The sequence below is a fragment of the Tiliqua scincoides genome, chromosome 2 (genome assembly GCF_035046505.1).
Source record: "Tiliqua scincoides isolate rTilSci1 chromosome 2, rTilSci1.hap2, whole genome shotgun sequence".
NCBI classification, from domain to species: Eukaryota; Metazoa; Chordata; class Lepidosauria; order Squamata; family Scincidae; genus Tiliqua; species Tiliqua scincoides.
Window position 1 is genome coordinate 190,104,915 of NC_089822.1, and position 19,282 is coordinate 190,124,196.

General features: G+C 42.7%; 1 protein-coding gene across 2 annotated transcripts in view; it reads right to left on the minus strand.

The window, feature by feature from the left end:
• Positions 1-1,170: 1,170 nt before the first annotated feature.
• The window catches only part of KLHL3 (kelch like family member 3), a 59,912-nt gene continuing 41,800 nt past the window's right edge, over positions 1,171-19,282 (minus strand). For both annotated transcript variants that reach the window (XM_066615819.1, XM_066615820.1), the window contains 9 exons: positions 17,680-17,796; positions 15,025-15,174; positions 10,467-10,584; positions 7,516-7,713; positions 6,548-6,649; positions 4,941-5,069; positions 4,299-4,439; positions 3,286-3,429; positions 1,171-2,927 (listed from right to left, as the gene is read on the minus strand). In XM_066615819.1, coding sequence (XP_066471916.1) covers positions 2,899-2,927; positions 3,286-3,429; positions 4,299-4,439; positions 4,941-5,069; positions 6,548-6,649; positions 7,516-7,713; positions 10,467-10,584; positions 15,025-15,174; positions 17,680-17,796 — 1,128 coding nt within the window. In that variant the 3' untranslated portion in view covers positions 1,171-2,898. The remainder of the gene's footprint in view (positions 2,928-3,285; positions 3,430-4,298; positions 4,440-4,940; positions 5,070-6,547; positions 6,650-7,515; positions 7,714-10,466; positions 10,585-15,024; positions 15,175-17,679; positions 17,797-19,282) is intronic.

The following is a 19,282-nucleotide window of genomic DNA, read 5'->3' on the forward strand; positions in this document are numbered from 1 at the left end:
AAGAGCAGGAGAATATCATGTTTAATGGCCTTAATGCATCCTACATTGTCTGTATCCAGACTTACATGAGCAGAACAATGCTCAAGTTCGCATCTGCAGTTCTCCAAGTCCTCCCCAAATGCTCCTCCTTCTAAGGGAGGAGCATATGTGGCAGCACCAGGGACTGCACTGGGAGGGGGTATCTCCAGATACCAAGCAAGGCTTGTTTATGTGTAATTCCACTTGATTTTTGGGAATCGCTCGCCGCCACCGCCGCCGCCCCCCCATTCCTCCCTCTGCACCACATTCCACACTGTTCCTGGATGACTCAGGGCTGTAGTGGGGAAAGAGGGGGCAGGGAAGATCCCTTTTGCAAGTGGATCAAAGCTAATACAAGTTTAGATACATACTCATTATATTCTCCACATGGAGATCCCTGAAAGCATTTTCCATTTGTTGAGTGGTTCGCACATGTGTGACTGCAAGATCTAGAGTGGCTTACTACAAGGATTACTACCATCATTAGAGAATCTTCACACTACTCACATGTGTTCCTAGCAACAGGGTGGAGATTCCCCCCATGAGAGTTCTACTGAATGGCCCCAGACATTTTAGCATAACTCCCACATGAAGATAGGAGGCTGTTTTGTACCAACCCTTATTATAGGAAGTATGATGCATAAACTGGTTACTCCGTTCCCAGGAAGCAAAATTTGAGTAGCAGATGACACCAGCAGAAAATAAGAAGGGTAAACACTCGTAGAAACTGTCATAAATCACTAAAAATATAGATGTGGTGAGTAGGCAAGTATCAGCCCCCTGCTCACTTTGTTTTAGAGGGCAATTGTGACTTCTATACATGCATTCTTCAAATGTATGATAGTATCTGTGCCAGACTACAAAAGGTATTCTAGCATGTAGCACTGAGACTTTAAGGAAACTGTATTTTTAAAATCTAATCTATGAATGAAAGCCCTTGATAAGTCTTACCTTCATATCAATTGTTAAAAGCAACTTCAACTACATTTTCTGCTTCACTGCTGAGATTTGACAAAGATTTTAAGTCAGGTGCAGCCAAACTTTCAATGTTAGGGCTCCTGAACCTTTAGCAATTATGTAGAGGAAGGAATTTCAGCAGGTGCAGCCTATCATCTATGAGATGACAAGCTGCACCTGCTGACATTCCCTCTTCTACACAGTTGTTAAAAGTCAAGGAGTCCTAACTTTGAAAGTTTGGTCACCTCCATTTTAAGTGATCAAAATTTGATTAACTGCATGAAAAATAAGTGAAGTGCTTAAAACAAACAAACAAAAAAAAACAATCTCCTTGGAGGGAAAGGGCAGTTGAGGAAGGAGGGAAAAACTTTTCCTGTTTTTCCACTTAAATTTTGTTGGAATTAGATATGCCAGGAGAGTTGGAAGTTACAAGAATTTCAAGGAACAAATTGATTTTCAGTTTGATGATGCTTCTGAACACACAAAAATTCTATATGGCTTTTAGATGCATCAAACCATTTGGTTGGATATGGGTTCTTTCCTTTTCAGAATTAAAGTTTAGAACTTCAACTAACTTCTTTACATAGATATAAAACCACAAACATGAAAAATATTTGAAAGGGCAGCTCTTTTTCCTTAAACAGTTGGAAGAATTAAACATCCATATGGTGGAAGCATGAAAACACTTAAGTTTTTTATATCACTATGGGCAATTTATGGTGTCTGACCAAATGCACAAGAGATGGGTAAACCCAATCACTTTTGAGCTAAACTTAGCTTGGGTATCTGGAAAAATAATTCAGTAGAATGTACTAGTCATCCAGTTTGTTAAGCCATTTCTGCACAACACTGCATATACACAACAGGGATCCAATGTGTACACCTGTGGGCTGGGCAGAAATGCATTAAGTTCTGTCTGCTCGAACAGGCCTCTAAGATCTTGTGTATGATTATGGATGTCATCAATGCATGCAAGAGCCTAGAGGCCTCTGATCAATGTAAGTATTATGAGCCTTGACAGAACCCCAAAGCCACTACTGAATTCCATGCATTTCTGGAATGGTATGGCAACTAGAAAGGATAATTTCAAAGCATACCTTTTTTTTTTTTTTTAACTGGTGGCAAGAGTCACAGGTTCGTGCTCCTTTTCTTTAAAAAGTCAACTTTAAGTTGAATTTGTTTTGAATTAGCAATAATGTCCCCTTCCCTACTGCATTTCAGTAGGATTACTAGTCTTTGGGTAGTTGAAGTATTTCTTTTCCCCAGAGAAAGACATTGCCTAGATCATCTGATCCCATATACAAATAGATTTGATAAATGCAGTTCTATGACTAGGATAAAAGTCACACAACATACATCTCCAGTGCCCTAAGACAGACATTTACAGTAGTCAACTAGTATATGCACACAGGACAGAGACAATATACTATATGAGCCAGGGATTCCAGTCTACTTCTTCTGGCCTGTTTTGAGGCTATAGTCTTATGACAACTGTTCATAATTTCAAAGTTTCAGTCTCAGTAGTAGGTATGTCTAGCAGGTATAATAAGAATAAAGGACTCCTTTCTAGAATGTATGGCATGGACGTTGTGTTTCAGTAGTGAAATATTCCCAATACAGTTTCTCCCAATCACATGCTACAGAGAAACTAACCATCTCCTTTAACTTAAGAAACTCAGTTCAGGGACTGGCTGTACATAAAACAGCAGAAAACAAGCAACATCTTTCTTCTGGAGCATGTTCACAGCAGAGTTTTCACATTGCTGCCCTGCCCATCACCGAGCAGAGGTGGATCATCTCAGCATAAACTGTCTTCATGCCAAGAGTGCAACATCAGTGTGGAGGATAGAAGTCAGTTATCTCCACAATCCCACCAAGCTAGATGGACATAACTTCCCATCTTCGCATTCACTTGAATGTGTGTCACAATGGCTTATGAATCACGGCTACACCTGCAGGGGAAGAGAGTAAATGCACATTCAATACACTGCATCCAAAATGAGTTTGGGAACAACCTCTCATCTGCACTGTAACTAACAGAGTGCCCAAGATCCTAAGACTTGAGTTGTTATTCTTTTCCTGGCAGAGGCTCTTTTATTTTTAACAGCAGCCCAGCAGGCAGAAACTCAACCGATGCATCTTCTATCAAGAACTTATTTGATGAGGAAAACAAGATTTGTCTTGAAATAGAGTTGCAACTCTGCCATGAGTCATAGCAGGAATTTGAAAAAAAAATCCTTAATTGTGTCATTGCACGATAAAGAGTAACTTAGCTCCCCATTCTGTTCCAACCTTCAGTTTACTGCTTACCTGCATAACTTCTTCCAGTGCTCATATTGGTTGGTAATAACGTCCATTTATCAGTGACAGGATTATAGTATTCTACAGACGCCAAATTGCAAGAACCATCATCTCCTCCAACCACATAGAGAAGCCCATTCACTGCACACACACCTATGAATAAAAAAAAAAAATGGGGTATATTAATCTAGCATTCAGCCTGGATGCAAATTGAGCGGCTCAGTCCATCCGAAAAACAAATTCTCTATTCACATTAGGATATTTGTTAAATGATGCAGTGAATCTTCAAAATTTGTTCTTATGGTATGATGGTTGGTGGTTGAAGGGTGCTTTTTTTACGTACTTTAGAACAGTGGTTCTCAAACTTTTAGCACCGGGACCCACTGGGAATAAGAACTGTTTTGGTTTCTAAGCCTTCAGCTGACAATGTCTCTACCATATTCAAATGTTTTCTGTGCCACCATGAGAGCTGAATCACATGCTTCAAAAGAAAATGGATTCCCTGGAAATCAAATTTCACTGTAGAGCAGGGGTCTCTAAACTTTTTGGCCGAAGGGCTGCATCAATTAGCAAGTACAGTGTCGAGGGCTGGGAAAAAAATTTAAATAAATACATTAGAGATAGAACTTAGGTGAATTAATAAATGAATGGGCTCAAATGCCCAGGATTTCTCCAAGCACCAACATAGTCCAAGAAATAAAGCACACACTTAAATGGCCCCCATTCCCCCACTCCAGAAGCACAACTCCAGTTGTGTTTGGTCAACTGGGCCAGAGGCTCTCAGGGGATCAGAGGCTGGTCGCGTGCCGCATCTGGCTCCCAGGCCGGGGTTTGGAGACCCCTGCTCTAGAGTCCAGACTCCTTGCTGGGCAGAATACAAAAGCATGAGACACATGGGACTCCTGCTTGCTATCCAGCTACAATTTCTTCTTTTAACAGACACCTTCAGATCTCAAGGTGTCTTTATTTTAAAGCATACATATCTAAAGAGCAAGATAAAATGAAGACACTACGGGTATTACCTGCATTTCTTCTACACATATTCATATCGGCCACTTGTTTCCAAGTATTTGTTCCAGGATCATACACTTCCACGCTTTTCCTCACCAAAGGACCATCATGCCCTCCAGTGGCATACAAGTGTCCACTGAGAACACCAACCCCTGCAAAGGAGAGGACAAAAATCAAACAGACCTTCAAAGGCCACTCCTGTTGCAACTGCACACAGTGACCATAAATTTCATTTGTTATTTTTCATATTGTTTTGATGTTTTAAGTGTTCTTACTATAAACTGCCTTGAGCATCCTATATTTTAGGAGAATGATGAGATATAAATCCTCTTTCAAAAACTACTGATTCAACAGAGAAGTTCTCTTCCAGCGTAATGTTATAAGCCACTGTCTCAATGCAGCAGCTCACTGGATAGGCATAAAGGCCCTATCACTGGCAGATTAAAAATACACACAATTCATACCTTCATACCAGCACTGGAACCCAATTCAATGAACCTAGAATTTGAGAACAGGAGCATAAACACCTTTAACAGTAAGAGGAATAATAACAAATTGGGCACCACTCGCTGTGAATTTAGGGACTGTTTGGAGATTTTGTTATGCAGACTGAACATGTACACGCACACATGCTACACTCCAGACTAAAATACCTGCACCACTGCGCCGAGTACTCATATCTGACACGTAGGCCCACTCATTTGTAGCTGGATTGTACTGTTCCACAGTACTGAGGCACTGACGTGATGCTCCATCATAACCACCAACGGCATAGAGTTTACCTTTAAGAAATTAACATGCACCACTACACATCAGTAAGACCAATTAGGACCTAACGAGTGTGGAGAAGCAATATAAATATTTTACAACCAACGTCTCCTCAGCATTGATTTATATTACATAATTTGTACAATCTTGTTGTGAGAGCCCATGACAAGATTAATAGATACCATATTACAAAAGAAGCGTATTTATGTTTGAATTGATCCTAATCGATATGAAAAAGCTCAATTCCCCGATCAACAAAGAGCTGAGAAGCTTGGGTTAAGTGAGTGCTTAAAAAATAGTCTGGCTAAGAGAGGTTGTTTCCATTTTTGCTTGGAAAAGGAAAAGCATTTCTGTCCAATCCATATCTTTTAAATACGATATATTTTAAATACGATATCAAATATCTCGTACTTTATTGTGTCTAATGACCATCAGACTTCACTTGGAATAAAGCGTTCAGTTTTGGGCATTACATTTTAAGGAGGACATTGATAAGTTGAAACAGGGTCAGAGGAGGGTAATAAAGATGGTGAGAGGTCTGGAAATCAAGTTCTATGAAGAACAGTTAGAAGAGCCTGGTAAGAGGAGAAGACTAAGAGGAGATATGCATGCCATCTTCACTTATCTGAAGGGCTGTCACTCACAAGAGAGGAACGATTTACTCTCTCTGGTTCCTGTGGGCAGGAACCAATGAATTGAAACTGAACACAGGGATTGGATGAGATTACCTCTAAGTTCCCTTCCAACTCTGCAATATGTGTACATGGTCATTGGTGAAAAACAAAAAAGACGTGTGACCCAGGCCAGACTTGCATCATTCTTGACAAGCGTTGATGCTAAGGGAGCATCGAGTCCACAAGTCATTTGCAAAATGATTTGATTCTAACTTCCATCCCATCCAGTTACAAGAAAATTCTGTAGTGGCCACACTTTGTCATACCATTCTATTCAAGCCCACAAAACAATGTCACAGTCAGAGCATCATGTTGCTGAGGCAAACACTGTCATTTAGGTCACACAGAAGAGTGCCTCTAAGCACCTGGTTATTAGTCACTGTGCCAATATCATGCATCAGGCTAGATGATGAAGCACAAGTAAAGCCTTCTAGCATAGTAAGAAGGAATATAAAAAACCAAGGGCCGAATTCTATCCAACTTTCTAGTGCAGATGCAGCCATTCTAATGGGTTGTGCACTGCTTCCTGTGGGCAGTCACAGAGTCCCTCCTCAAGGTAAGGGAACATTTGTTCCCTTATCTTGGGGTTGCACTGAAGATGCATCAGCACTGAAATGTTGGATAGGACTGGGCCCTAAGCCTGTGAAACATGTCTCAGTGACTACAGTCCTGTGCCTACTATTACTCCAGGTTGGGATGTATTTACAGACTTTCTACTACAATTTTCACTCACTGAATTTCATTTTCGCGATTTGAATTTAGAATTTTACACTTAATAAAACCTTCCCATGGCTCACGTGGCAGTTTGCTGTCCTTACCCTCCACAACTCCAACTCCAACACTGCTTCTTCTTGTGTTCATAGGGGCCACAAAAAACCACTCATTGGTTTTATAGTTGTATGCCTCCACAGATGCCAGACCTATTTTCAAAACATTAAAAAGGTTTTCTAGCTTAGCAGAGTACTGTGTCTCCTCTTTCAAAGGTGCTATCTTATCTTAATAGCCATTTCCCTTCAAGGCCAAAAATAAAATAAAAATAGTTTGAGACTACCCCTGCAGCCAGTATGCTTTCTATTTAGCTCACTGCCAGTATTAATATATTAGCGGTTAAGCCTACAGTTGGTTAACAGTATCCCTCCCAGCTCATATTTTAGGATTCCTCAAAAACAATGAGAGATTAACATAACGCTAGATCAGGCCAAAGGTCCATCTAGTCCAGTTTCTTGTATCTCACAATGGCCCACCATGTGCTTCAGGGAGCACACAAGATAACAAGATACAACCTGCGTCTGGGTGCCCTGCATCTGGCATTCTGAGGTAGCCTTCTTCTGAAATCAGGAGCTTGCACATTAAAAGCAGAGCCTTTAAACAATAGCCCTGAAAGGAGTCATAATGGCATTTTTGCAAAATGTTCAAAGCAGCTTCTGACTTCCAAAGACAACTTAATGGTAAGTGTTTTCATGAATAAGCAAACAAAAAGACATCAAGCTTTCAAAAATTGACAACAGTTTCACTTGCAAGGTGGCCTCTACACAGTGTGTGCAGTACTGTATAAGCCCGTTCAAAGGACAGCCTTGCATGGCAAAGAAACGACAATTAAAATAAGACATTAGAAGAGAGTTGTCCAGAGTGTAAAATGTTTCACAAAAACACAAAGGTTTAAAATTCAGAAAGGCTGAAATTCAGTGGGAAAAGCTTAATGGAGATCTGTAGTCCTTGGCATTTTCAGGGAAGAAAGCATGAACAAAATGCACTTCCTGGTCTGGGCTTTTGCTCAGCAGCTTACCTGTGCTTCCATCAAATCCACCAACCGCATAGAGGAGCTCATTTAACACAGCTGCCCCTAAAGTGCTGCGCCTTTCTTGCATGCTGGCTATTGACGTCCACTGGTCTTTCACTCCATCATATACATCTACTGTTCGGACTCGTAAAGAGCCATTAAAACCTCCCACAGCGTAGACTTTGCCTGCCATGAATACCACCCCTGTTAAGAAGAAATTGGGAGAAAGGATTTAAGCAGGCTACGCACGCAACATTTCTGAAAAAGTTCCAATCAGATTCAAGAGGGCAACTTTGTATGATACAACAGCCACATGAAACACAGTGCAGTGTGGTAGTAGCTCTGTGCTGTACCTGCAGCGTCTGAATGAAGGTCAGTCTTCATATTGGCACCACACATTCCTGATCGCTTTCGACACCGGCATGGAGGCTCACCATCCAGCAGGGTTGATCCATGTATAAAGCAAGTTTTCAAATGATATGGCCTCCACAAGCAGCTACTACTGCCCTGCAGAAGTGTTTCACAGCAGCTTCTATGGGCCGTTTCACACATTACACAGAAGAAAGTCCAGGGTCACTATCAAATACAGTAGAACCTCCAAAATTGACCACCTCTCTATATTTACCACCTCCTTAAGTTGATCTAATTTTCACAGTATGGACAGACACTGCATATACACTATGGGAGACCAACCTCTCTATATTGACCACCTCCGTAAGTTGTATCTTGACCACTTTGACCATTGCACAGAGTATTAATTTACCCTCTGTAAGTTGCCCACTGAACGCTAACAAGGAAGCAAGACCACTGTTAGCAACATCAAAAAACGTAAAGGTGAGTACTTTGAGAGATACAGTAAGGAAAACGGAGTCCTACAGTGGAAAAGAAAGAAAACTTCGCTTGATGAAATAAATGAAGCTACTTTATGCTGGTTCAAACAAATGAGGGCAGTGAATGCCAAAATCTCAGGGCCAATGATCCAAGAAATTGCTAAGAAGTTTGTGCAGGAATTCAGGGTAGAAGATTTCCAAGCATCAAGTGGTTGACTTGAAAAATTTAAACTGCAACACGAGATCTCCCAGAAAGTCTTGTGTGGTGAGTCCAATGAAGTTCCAGCAGAAGTTGTTGAAGGATTCATTACTAAGTTCCCGGACTTTGCAAGAGGCTTCAAAGATGATGACATTTTTAATGCTGATGAGTGCGGACTCTTATTCAAAGCAATGCTTGATAGAAGCCTCGTCATGAAAGGTGACAAATGTAAGAGCGGAACCTGCAATGAACCTGATCCGGAAACAATATTCCAAGCAATATTGTCCAAAGTACAGCCCAGCAGAGAAGTGAAGGACGCACCCGGGGAAGAAGAAAGTGAGGACGACATGGACGCAGAGATTCCAAAGGAAGGGGATGCTGGGTATCTGATAAAACAGTTGAAGTCATATGCCATGAATAAATGTCCAGGCATGTTGAATAGGATAGCCAGCATTGATAGTGCATTCTTGTCTTATCTTTACACAAAAAAGAAGAAGCAAACCAGGACTGACTCTTTTTTTAAAAAAAGAATAATAATTCACATACAGTATATATACTGTATGTATGTAATTCTGAAAGCATTTTTTCCTATATCTTCTCTGTATATATTTAGATATGATATCTCTATCATAAATAGACTCTAAAAATATTATAAGTACAGTATTACATATTTCTCCGTATGTTGACCACCTCCCTATGTCGACCAATTCCTCTAGTCCCTTGGGTGGTCAACTTAAAGAATTTCTACTGTATACACTCAAGGAGCTGCAGCCAATCACAGTTCCCTCATGAGTTTAATTGATTCAAACCATCTGTACCTCACTTTTTGACCCTAACAGGGGTCCTCATAGCAGGTCGCAATCAGTTAAACATAAAACAAAAATATACAATCAGCTAATGTTAACTAAAGAAGTATTTTATATGCAATTCACAAGTGATTGATATACAGCTCTTATCAATCACAAGTTCGCATATTGTGTTCACTCTGCACACCTAAACATGTAATGTGTGAAGTAGTCCTCAGTGGCTACTGAAATAGATGGTCTACAGACACCCATATCAGCACAGAAAGACTAAATTCTAACAATATCCAATTATATTATTCTGTATTATGTAGTCTAAAGATAATGGGTCATCTCCTATATTTTGTGACATAACTCAGCTCCACTGAAATCAATGGAGCTTAGTTGTAACAAACTAAATTTAGAATACAACTCAGTAATTCAGGAAACCAACAGAAGATACAATGTGTCAGGGTTGGGAACTCAACTCTGATGACTTGGACTTGAGTTGTGAAAATGCGCATTTTTCACTGACTTGTAGACTCATGAGTCATGCGCATGGAAGACTCGGAAAAACACTTTTCCCTGGACAAATGAGGGAAGAAGGTGAGGGGGGCGAAGCGATTCCTAGCCATCATGGAGAAATTCATAGCATAGCTCTAGCAAGCTCACTGAAAGACCAGCTGCAGCGCTACTACTTCTGAGTTGAAGTAGTCCCAGAAGAATCCTTCGACCAAGGATTGGGTCATCCTGGTAAGCCTCACAGCTGCTGCACGTGACCCTCCTCCCTCTTGCCACTTCTGTCCCCCTCTCTCGCAGTCTCTCCCACCCTGTTTACAGATGGGTGGGGACATCAGGGGAATGTTTAAAGAGAACGCTGACATACACGCACCCTGGCAACAGCCCCGTTTTTTTCCATGGCGGGCTTTTTAAAGTGGACAAGTTGACTCAAGTCCTATTGAGTCACAACTTGAAAAGTGCTCCCGTTATGATTTGTTTTTTGGGTGGAGTCACAGAATTCTAGGCTCAATTATTCTAGACTCGACTTGAGTCAAGCCGTGCTGGACCTTCCATCCCTGCAATGTGTAACCAAGTAATATGTGGAATTCTGACTGAGGCCATTACAACCACAAAAACAAAATTTACCTGCTCTACATCTCCGGGAAGGAAGCTCAGCTACTTGATCCCATCGTTCCTCCTCAAAATCATAACACTCCACACTCCGAATGGCTTTGGGTGCTTGTCCACCCACCACTATCATTACCTTGGTAGGAGAAAAAAAAACAGAATTAATGTCATCTCATGTGATTGGAGTACAGGTCATGCCTCGTTCCAGAACTCCCAGAAGATAAAAAACCAGTGGATACCAAATCAGTGGAAAAAGTTTTAAAGACCCGCTTCCAAGTTTTTAGTTCCTCCACTGCCAACCCAGAATGCATTGGTATAGACACTATGCCACATTCAGACACTAGATGGGATGAATAATGGAATCTAATTGAATGACTTTATAATTATTTAACAGTGCAAAGGTAGGAAACTAGATTTTGGTGCTTTTTTTTCTTGTTACAAGACAATTAACAGTGGACTCCGGTATTAGTGGTGAGTCAAATCAGTGGATGCTAAATCTGTGGATACCAAGTCCCACTGGTACTTCCAACAGCAAACAGAAATTTGTCAAATATAACCACTGCTTCCAATAATAGCAGATCACAACCTGGCTCAACCTCTATTGATAGGTGTATTCTTAATGACTGTGATCTGCTAACACAAACACACAGATTTCCTTTTAGAAGCATGGGAAGTTGGCACCTGCATAATATTAAACTTGGAATCCAGCCAAGAAATTGTTAGATGAAATAGTGATCACAGCCCTTAGGCAAGGACTCTGCAATCTTAGCTTTCATAGATAGTCTAATCATCTTTGCAAAAGGTAATTAGTTTAGATCCCAGAAGACCTACATTTTAATAGAAATGTGTGATAACAGCCTAGAAGTATATGAACATTCCAAGAACAATAGAGACACTGATAGTGCCTAATATCAGGAAATACTTGCTTTAATAGAGGGAGATTAGAAAGAAAACAATATAATGAAGGGGAGGGAAAAGGTTAATTCAACATGCTCATGGGTGCAAATTTACTAATTTTTTTCATGTGCATGTAAGCCCAGCTGCCAACAAAATGGCAGTGGTTTCAAAATGCATGTATGCGTTTCTTTTCAGCTCGGTGGATCTAAGAATTCACTGAACTAAGACTTCCGAGATGCCCACCATCACACCAAGTCTTCTATACATCTGACACCTCTAGGCTAGAATACAGTAGCAAATGGAAAGCTGTAGAGCAGCTGTAGAGCAGCTCCAAACTCTTGGAGAGTTTGCACCGCTGTAAGTCCTTGTGGGGGCGGGGGAAGGGAGTGGGGATGGGGGAAGGCAGCAACGCAATCCCCAGGATCGCGCCACTCAGGAGGACTGCAGGGACTGGGATGCACTCACCAGTCCCTGCAGCAGCTTGTCGGGGATGCAGGGAGCCCTGCGTGAGCGTCTGCAGGACTCTCCAGCTCATTAGAAGTGAAAGTGGAGCAATCACGCTCCACTTCCAGTTTTGCAGAAGTAAAGCGTGATCACTTTCACTTCTAATGAGCTGGAGAGCCCTGCAGATGCTCATGCAGGGCTCCCTGCACCCCTGACAGGCTGCTGCAGGGACTGGTGAGTGCATCCCAGTCCCTGCAGCCCTCCTGAGCAGTATGATCCTGGGGATTTTGTTGCTGCCTTCTCCCTGCCTCCCCCCTGCCCCGCCCCTTAAGGGAAAAGAGGCCAGGGTCTTCAGGCTGGGGCGTCGTGATGCCCCAGTCTGAAAACCATGGCTGTAGAGTAACCCTTCTCTTATAATACAGAAAGTATCTAGGATAGAACGCCCTGCTCACCATTTCCTCTTCTGAAACATTCCCTGATAGCAAGCGTCTGACCCTTTGCTAGCCGGAATACGTTGTGTTCACTGGTACAGCACTAACCAGAATACACAGCTTCACTGACTGAAAAGATAGCTGTACTTTTCTGCAGCACAGTTTTGAACAGCTTCATGGATTTTAATCTTTCTATTTTCTAGTACAGGTAGGTGGCATTTAACGACAGGGATACGTTCTCCAATCCCTGATGTTATGCAATTAAGTTGTTAAGCAAACATTCAGCCCAATCTAGTGCCTTTGTTGTGTAAACAGACACTCTCTGCCAGAAACTAGCTGGCTGCACAGGCTACTGGAGATCGATTGCCTCTTCTTTGCGTTAAGAGCCTCTTCATTGTGTAAACCAGTGGTTCTCACCCTTTTTAGCCCGGGACCCACTTCTGAGAACGACAATCTGCCTGGGACCCACCGGAAGTGATGTCATCAACCTGGAAGTGATGTCATGGCAGGAAGTGACATCATCAAGCAGGAAGTGACATCACGGTGATATCAGAGCCGGAAGTGATTTCATCAGACAGGAAGTGACATCACTGTTCTTACCTAGGAACTCAAACTGTAAATGACAAGAGAAAATATTCCAGCTCAGAAGCTTCTTCCAATTCTTCTCCCCCCCCCACCATTGTACCATACCAGAAGTAAGCCCTTCTTACTGCCCATTGTGTTAAGTTGGGAACATCATTTAATGTAGCTTTGTGACATTCTCCAAAAGGAAAGGTCCTTAAATCTTATTACTCACTCCCTGGAACTAGCCTGGCTCATGGTGCTTTGGAGACAAGGATGCCAGCAGGTGAAACAGTGTTTGGGCTGGCATAGGGCAATGTGGAAGTCAGGGTTCCTGAGTTCGCAAAATTAATGACATGATTCTGTGCTGTGAAAAGGTCTGGTGTTTATATTGAAAAAGCAGTTATCCATTTCTACTGAATATCTTAATGCTTCCAGGAATAAATATAAAAGTTTAACAATCTGCATCTGTAAAACCACCACCAAGAAGTAGGAAGTTTTAAACATATGCCAGAACTGTCAGCTGGCAACAATAAAGCAGAATTGGTGAAAGATCATGGCAGAGCTGTAATTCTCTGAAGAATGAACCAGAGATACAAGCAAGGAGTGAGCCTTGTGGGCTTTGAAATCACTCAGCTGCTAGGACAGCCACCACCATTCCCATCATCAGTAATGCACCGCATTTCACAAAATTACCCTGAAGATTCCAAATGCTTCTCTGCCACATACACTGACTTTACTTTCAGTTAATTTCACATACAAACCTAAAGATAACCAAAATCATGGAACTGGAAGGGACATAAGAGGTCATCTAGTCCACCCCCCTGCCAGTAGCTTCTCAGACATATGCTCAGTGCTTACTTTCAGCCCATTTCACACACAACCCTGAAGATCACCAAAATAATGGAATGATCTAAAAGGTCATCTAGTCCAACCCCCTGTCTCTAGCTTCTCAGACATATGCTCAGTGCAGAGGAGATGACCAAGGCACTTGGAGAGATGTATCATATCTGACTACTTTTAATGGTGTGCATCAGAGAAGTGTGGGGCAGGGCCATGGAGCATTCACCTGGGGAGCACAGCTGGGAAGATAGGGATGCCCTTCTGTTCTCCTCCCAGCTACTAAAAGGAGCCAAATAGAAGGGTAGCTATACTGGGAGCGCTCGCTTGTCCTGCCCTCTCCACACTCCCTGCGCATGGCAGCAGAGTGTGGGCACTGAAGCTGCTACCCATGGTCTCACTCCAGGGCACTTTTCCACTCCCCCTCTCGCCTGGCTAAGCACATGCAGCAGAGTGTGGGCACTGAAGCCGCCACCCATGGTCTCACTCCAGGGTGCTTTTCCACCCACCCCCCTCGCTTGGCTGAGCACATGGCAGCAGAGCGTGGGCACTGAAGCCACCACCCATGGTCCCTACTCCAGGGTGCTTCTCCACTCTCCCTCTTGCCTGCCTAAGGTTAAAGGGAACCAAACAGAGGAGTCCTGCATGCCCCCAAGAATGAGGGAGCACACACCTGAAAATCTCCAAGCACGCTCTCCCCTCCCCTCCTTTGAATGGGGCTGGGCAGCAGCACACTCACAGAGGAAAAGTGGCACGCTGCCTGCCCTACGCATGTGCAAGCCGCTCTGTTTGTTTGTGCTTGGAAGCCTAAAATAGCTCCCCAAGGGTCTATTTGCTCTTTTTAAAAATGGCACTGCCTGGTCTACTTGCCCTGTCTCAAAATGGTTCTGCCTGGGTCTATTTGCCCTTTCTTAAAATGGCTCTGCCTGGATCTATTGCCCTTTCTCAAAATGGCTCTGCCTGGGTCACTTTGCCCTTTGTCAAAATGGTGCCGCCAACTTCATTTTGCCCTTTTCCAAAATGGCAGCCACCATCTTATCGCGACCCACCAGAAATTCAATCGCAACCCACAGTTTGAGAACCTCTGGTGTAAACAGACACTCTGCTATAGGCCATGGGAGTCCTGACTGCCTCCTTAAGAGCCTCTTTGTTGTGCTTTGACCACCGTTGTATATGTGGTCTGTTGTTAACCAGAAAACTGCTAAGTAATGCACGCCTGTACTGTAAAAATTCTAACCAGGACAAAGAGTGCTATAACAAAACAGTGCTATGGGAAGCAGAATAATAGGAGGTATTACTGTATTCCTTGGAGCCTGCATGCATGTGGCCTCCTGAATTTCAGAACGGACAAGGAGGTGTGAACTGTACCAGAGTTTATTTTTCTGCAAGGTAACTTCACTTACCTTTGGCAGACTAACTGGTGTCCTTGGCTTGGTTCTAGGGTTCTTTATCAGCTGTCTTTGATCCAGAGGAAGTAAATGATATTTCATGGCCTCAATAAGGAAGTCTTTACATGTATTATTATTTTTTATTAAAGCTTCTTCTTCAACTGTCTGAAATGACAACACAGATTAGTACAACAACTGTTTTTCACTAGTGGAAAAAGTAGCACTTTTAAAAAATGCCACAATGGTAATTGGGAGTTGATCTTAACTATCATTAGTGAGAAAACTAATATAAACCTCATACAACATTTTCCCATGCACATTTCACTAATTATAATATCCAGTCCAACTGGGCAGTGATGCTTGTATGTGTTAAGCTGTGCTGCCCTATTGTCTTGGTATTTTAATTTGGGTAAATACAGCAACCCTTTGTTTAGATACTTGGTCCCAGGACACTATAGGGAACATACTTGTACATCTGGGTCCGATCAGTGCCTGAATGGATGACCACTGGAAACTCTATTGAGCTGTGTCCCACGATAGAAAAAAAGCAGGACAGAAATATACCAAGACAACTGACAACACAACAGCTTACTTATGTTTTTAAAAGTCTAGAACAGGGGTGCCCAAACCCCGGCCCGGGGGCAATTTGTGGCCCTCAGGGACTCCCAGTCTGGCCTGCGGGGAGCCCCTAGTCTCCAAAGAGCCTCTGGCCCTACAGAGAATTGCTAAAGCCCATGCTGGCCCAATGCAACTGCTCTCAGCATGAGGGCAACTGTTCAACTTCTTGCATGAGCTGTGGGACGAAGGCTCCCTCCATTGCTTGCTGTTTCACGTCTGTGATATAGTAGGAGCAGTGAAGGAAAGGCTGGCATTGCTTTGTGCAAGGCCTTTTATAGACTTTGAGCTGTTGCAAGACCTTCATTCACTCATATAAATTCCATCTTTAATATATCCATTTATGTGAATTAATTCAAATTTGAATATAAATTAATTTGTTTTTTTCCCTGGCCCCCGACATAGCGTCAGAGCGATTTGTGTCAGAGAGGGGCATTTGGTGGGCCACTGTGAGATACAGGAAGCTGGACTAGATGGGTCTATGGCCTGATCCAACAGGGCTGTTCTTATGCTGTTCTTTTGCAAAGAGTTCCTTTTTCCCCCTGGTAGAGATGGTGGTGGTGAACACAGTCCCTTGCCACTCGCCGCCTCTTGCTCTGGGCGAGGATGACTGGGGGCTGGGGGGGTGAGCAGGAGCAGGCTGGGGGGAAGCGGCAGAGCAAGAGGTGGCAACAGACTGTGTTCACCACCAGTGGCTCTTCTTCTCCAGAGCGGGAAAAACAGCAATTTTTTTGCAAGCAGCAGCAGAGTGGCAAAAACAGCCTCTGATTGCTGCCACCTCTCGCTCTGGGGGCTTGGGGGCGAGAAGGAGCAAGCAGGAGGGGGGCTGGGGAGAGGCGGCGGCAAGCTGCTGGGAAAAAAGATGAGCTTTTCCCTCATTTTTTTCACTTTTTGCAAAAGCCTGGGTCTGACATCACTTCCGGGGCATCATTTTTAGCTCTGCCCCAGGCTCCTAAATTGTTGCACATGCCACTGCAGGGGGATATGTGTATTTGCTGTAGGTTTTGAGTGTGCCTTTCATCAGTGTCAATGTATTCCCCCCCCCCCCAAAAAAAAACCACTTTTTCAATTTGGGGGATTAAAAAAAACAACAGTTTGGGGGATTTCAAATAGGAGCTCTAGAAGGGCACACAGACAGAACCAAAGGTGTTACACACACAAGATTATGGCCATCTTCCATAATCTGGAAGGACCATTTTCACTGCTTCCCACCCTAAATTTACCACTGAAACAAGCTCTAAGGCACATTAACTGTTAAAGACAATTTCCCAAAATGTTGACAGCTTCATATAGTACCAGCTAAACTGAAGAAATATTCAGAGTGTACTGCAGCGAGTCATGGACTCTTCGCTCACAACAGGAGAGGAAACTGAACGCTTTCCACATGCGCTGCCTCCGACGCATCCTCGGCATCACCTGGCAGGACAAAGTTCCAAACAACACAGTCCTGGAACGTGCTGGAATCCCTAGCATGTATGCACTGCTGAAACAGAGACGCCTGCGTTGGCTCGGTCATGTCGTGAGAATGGATGATGGCTGGATCCCAAAGGATCTCCTCTATGGAGAACTCGTGCAAGGAAAGCGCCCTACAGGTAGACCACAGCTGCGATACAAGGACATCTGCAAGAGGGATCTGAAGGCCTTAGGAGTGGACCTCAACAAGTGGGAAACCCTGGCCTCTGAGCGGCCCGCTTGGAGGCAGGCTGTGCAGCATGGCCTTTCCCAGTTTGAAAAGACACTTGGCCAACAGTCTGAGGCTAAGAGGCAAAGAAGGAAGGCCCATAGCCAGGGAGACAGACCAGGGACAGACTGCACTTGCTCCCGGTGTGCAAGGGATTGTCACTCCAGGATTGGCCTTTTCAGCTACACTAGACGCTGTGCCAGAACCACCTTTCAGAGCGCGATACCATAGTCTTTCGAGACTGAAGGTTGCCTATACAAATTCACACACTTTAGCCCATGGTATTAGATGGGTAGCAAAGCACAACCAAGAAAACCAGCAACCTAAGAATACATTATATAAAGTTTCAAATTTGAATTCTGATGTGTACTCACCTGTACCAGGTAATCTCTGGGCAGGAGAGGGAGACGGACATGCTCCATCAGCTTTGCCATGTGTTCTAAACGAGTCTCTTTCTCATAATTTATCCAAGAAATGACAGCTTCAAACACCTGAACAGAGTGAGAACACAACTGAAGGGACCAGAATCAGCACTGTCAAGGACAGTTTCACAAGCAGAGGTTCAGTACGCTGAGCAACAAGTCTGAAGAAAGATATTTTTACAAGAGAAGAGAAAGATGCTAAAAGAAGGCTTAAAAAAGGAATCAAACGGCTGTATTTATGTCAAGTGTGTGCTGGAAGCAAATACAATATATTATTCAAGTGAGTCATTCCCCTAAAGCTTTCTACAGGCTTCAAATTATGCAAGGAAGTTTAAATCCAGAATATCAAAAGGTATGTTTTGTGCTCAATGTAGTATAATAAATGAAAATTATAAGGTTTCACATTCTGGAGCTGGTTAAAAAAAACAAAAATTACAACCAAAACACTTCTGCCCTGGTTTCATCATTGGAATAAGTCACATAAATTAGGTATATTGCATGAACTTAAATTTGCATGCCTGATTATTTCATTATGTTTTTAGAGGAGCTCGAAAAATGTTTATACAAAATAGTACAGCAGAAAGCAAGAGAAATGTGAGATGTGGAGGCACCAGGGGTGCATAGTTTGTGGACGCATAGGAGAAACCCTTAAGGCCATGGAAGGATCCTGTAGTTGTATGAAATGAAAGCAGGTGCACATGCCCCACTAAAAAGTTTGCCTACAATTAATTTGACTTAAGCCTGTTAAAAATAAAATAAAAAAACTGCACATACACATTCTAAAATCTATTATTGTGCTTGTATGTGGCCATATTTTCTCTCACAGAACCTATTTCCACCATTTAAAAATTATTAGCAATTAGAAGGCCACTTCATGTGGAAGGCTCATACCACGTTCTATAGCACAATCCGAGCCACACAGATATCTAATCCTGTAAATACAGGTCCTTGTTGAAATCACCAAATTCCTAAACTTGACATTTCTATTTTTGGAAGGTATGTATGTCATGATAGGTATGGTGCTTCAGACTGCAAACACATGTCATCCAAGCTTTTTTTTTTTTTAAAGAGCATTCCAGTTATTGAGCATTCAATGGAATGCAGAAGTCAGCTGGGATTTTAGACTAAAACAGTAGTGCCATTTGTTCATATATATGTGCTGGTGCTTTTTAAAACCATATCATTTGACCAATGTAAATTAGTTATGGGATATTACATTTAAAGAGGTCCTAATTGCATTCAACTCTGCTTACTGTAACTTTCTATGAAAGATTAATTAATTGCTCATTTATGACGAACTTTGACCTGTCTTCTTATTTCTCCTATTTAAGAAAGCAAATGTGCGATAGCAAGCAGGTGAATAGCAGACACAGCAGTAAAACCAGGGGTCTGTTTTGTATAACCAAAACTCCCATAGGGAGGCACAGAAGCTATTGTGGGGTAAACTCATCAAGAACCTTTCTTTTGTGTCTTGATGGTCCATCCTGAGTTGGGTACCTTTATTGCTCTGCGCCCAGCAGATGTTTAGTGAAGTGTTTCTCAAACTGTGGGTTGG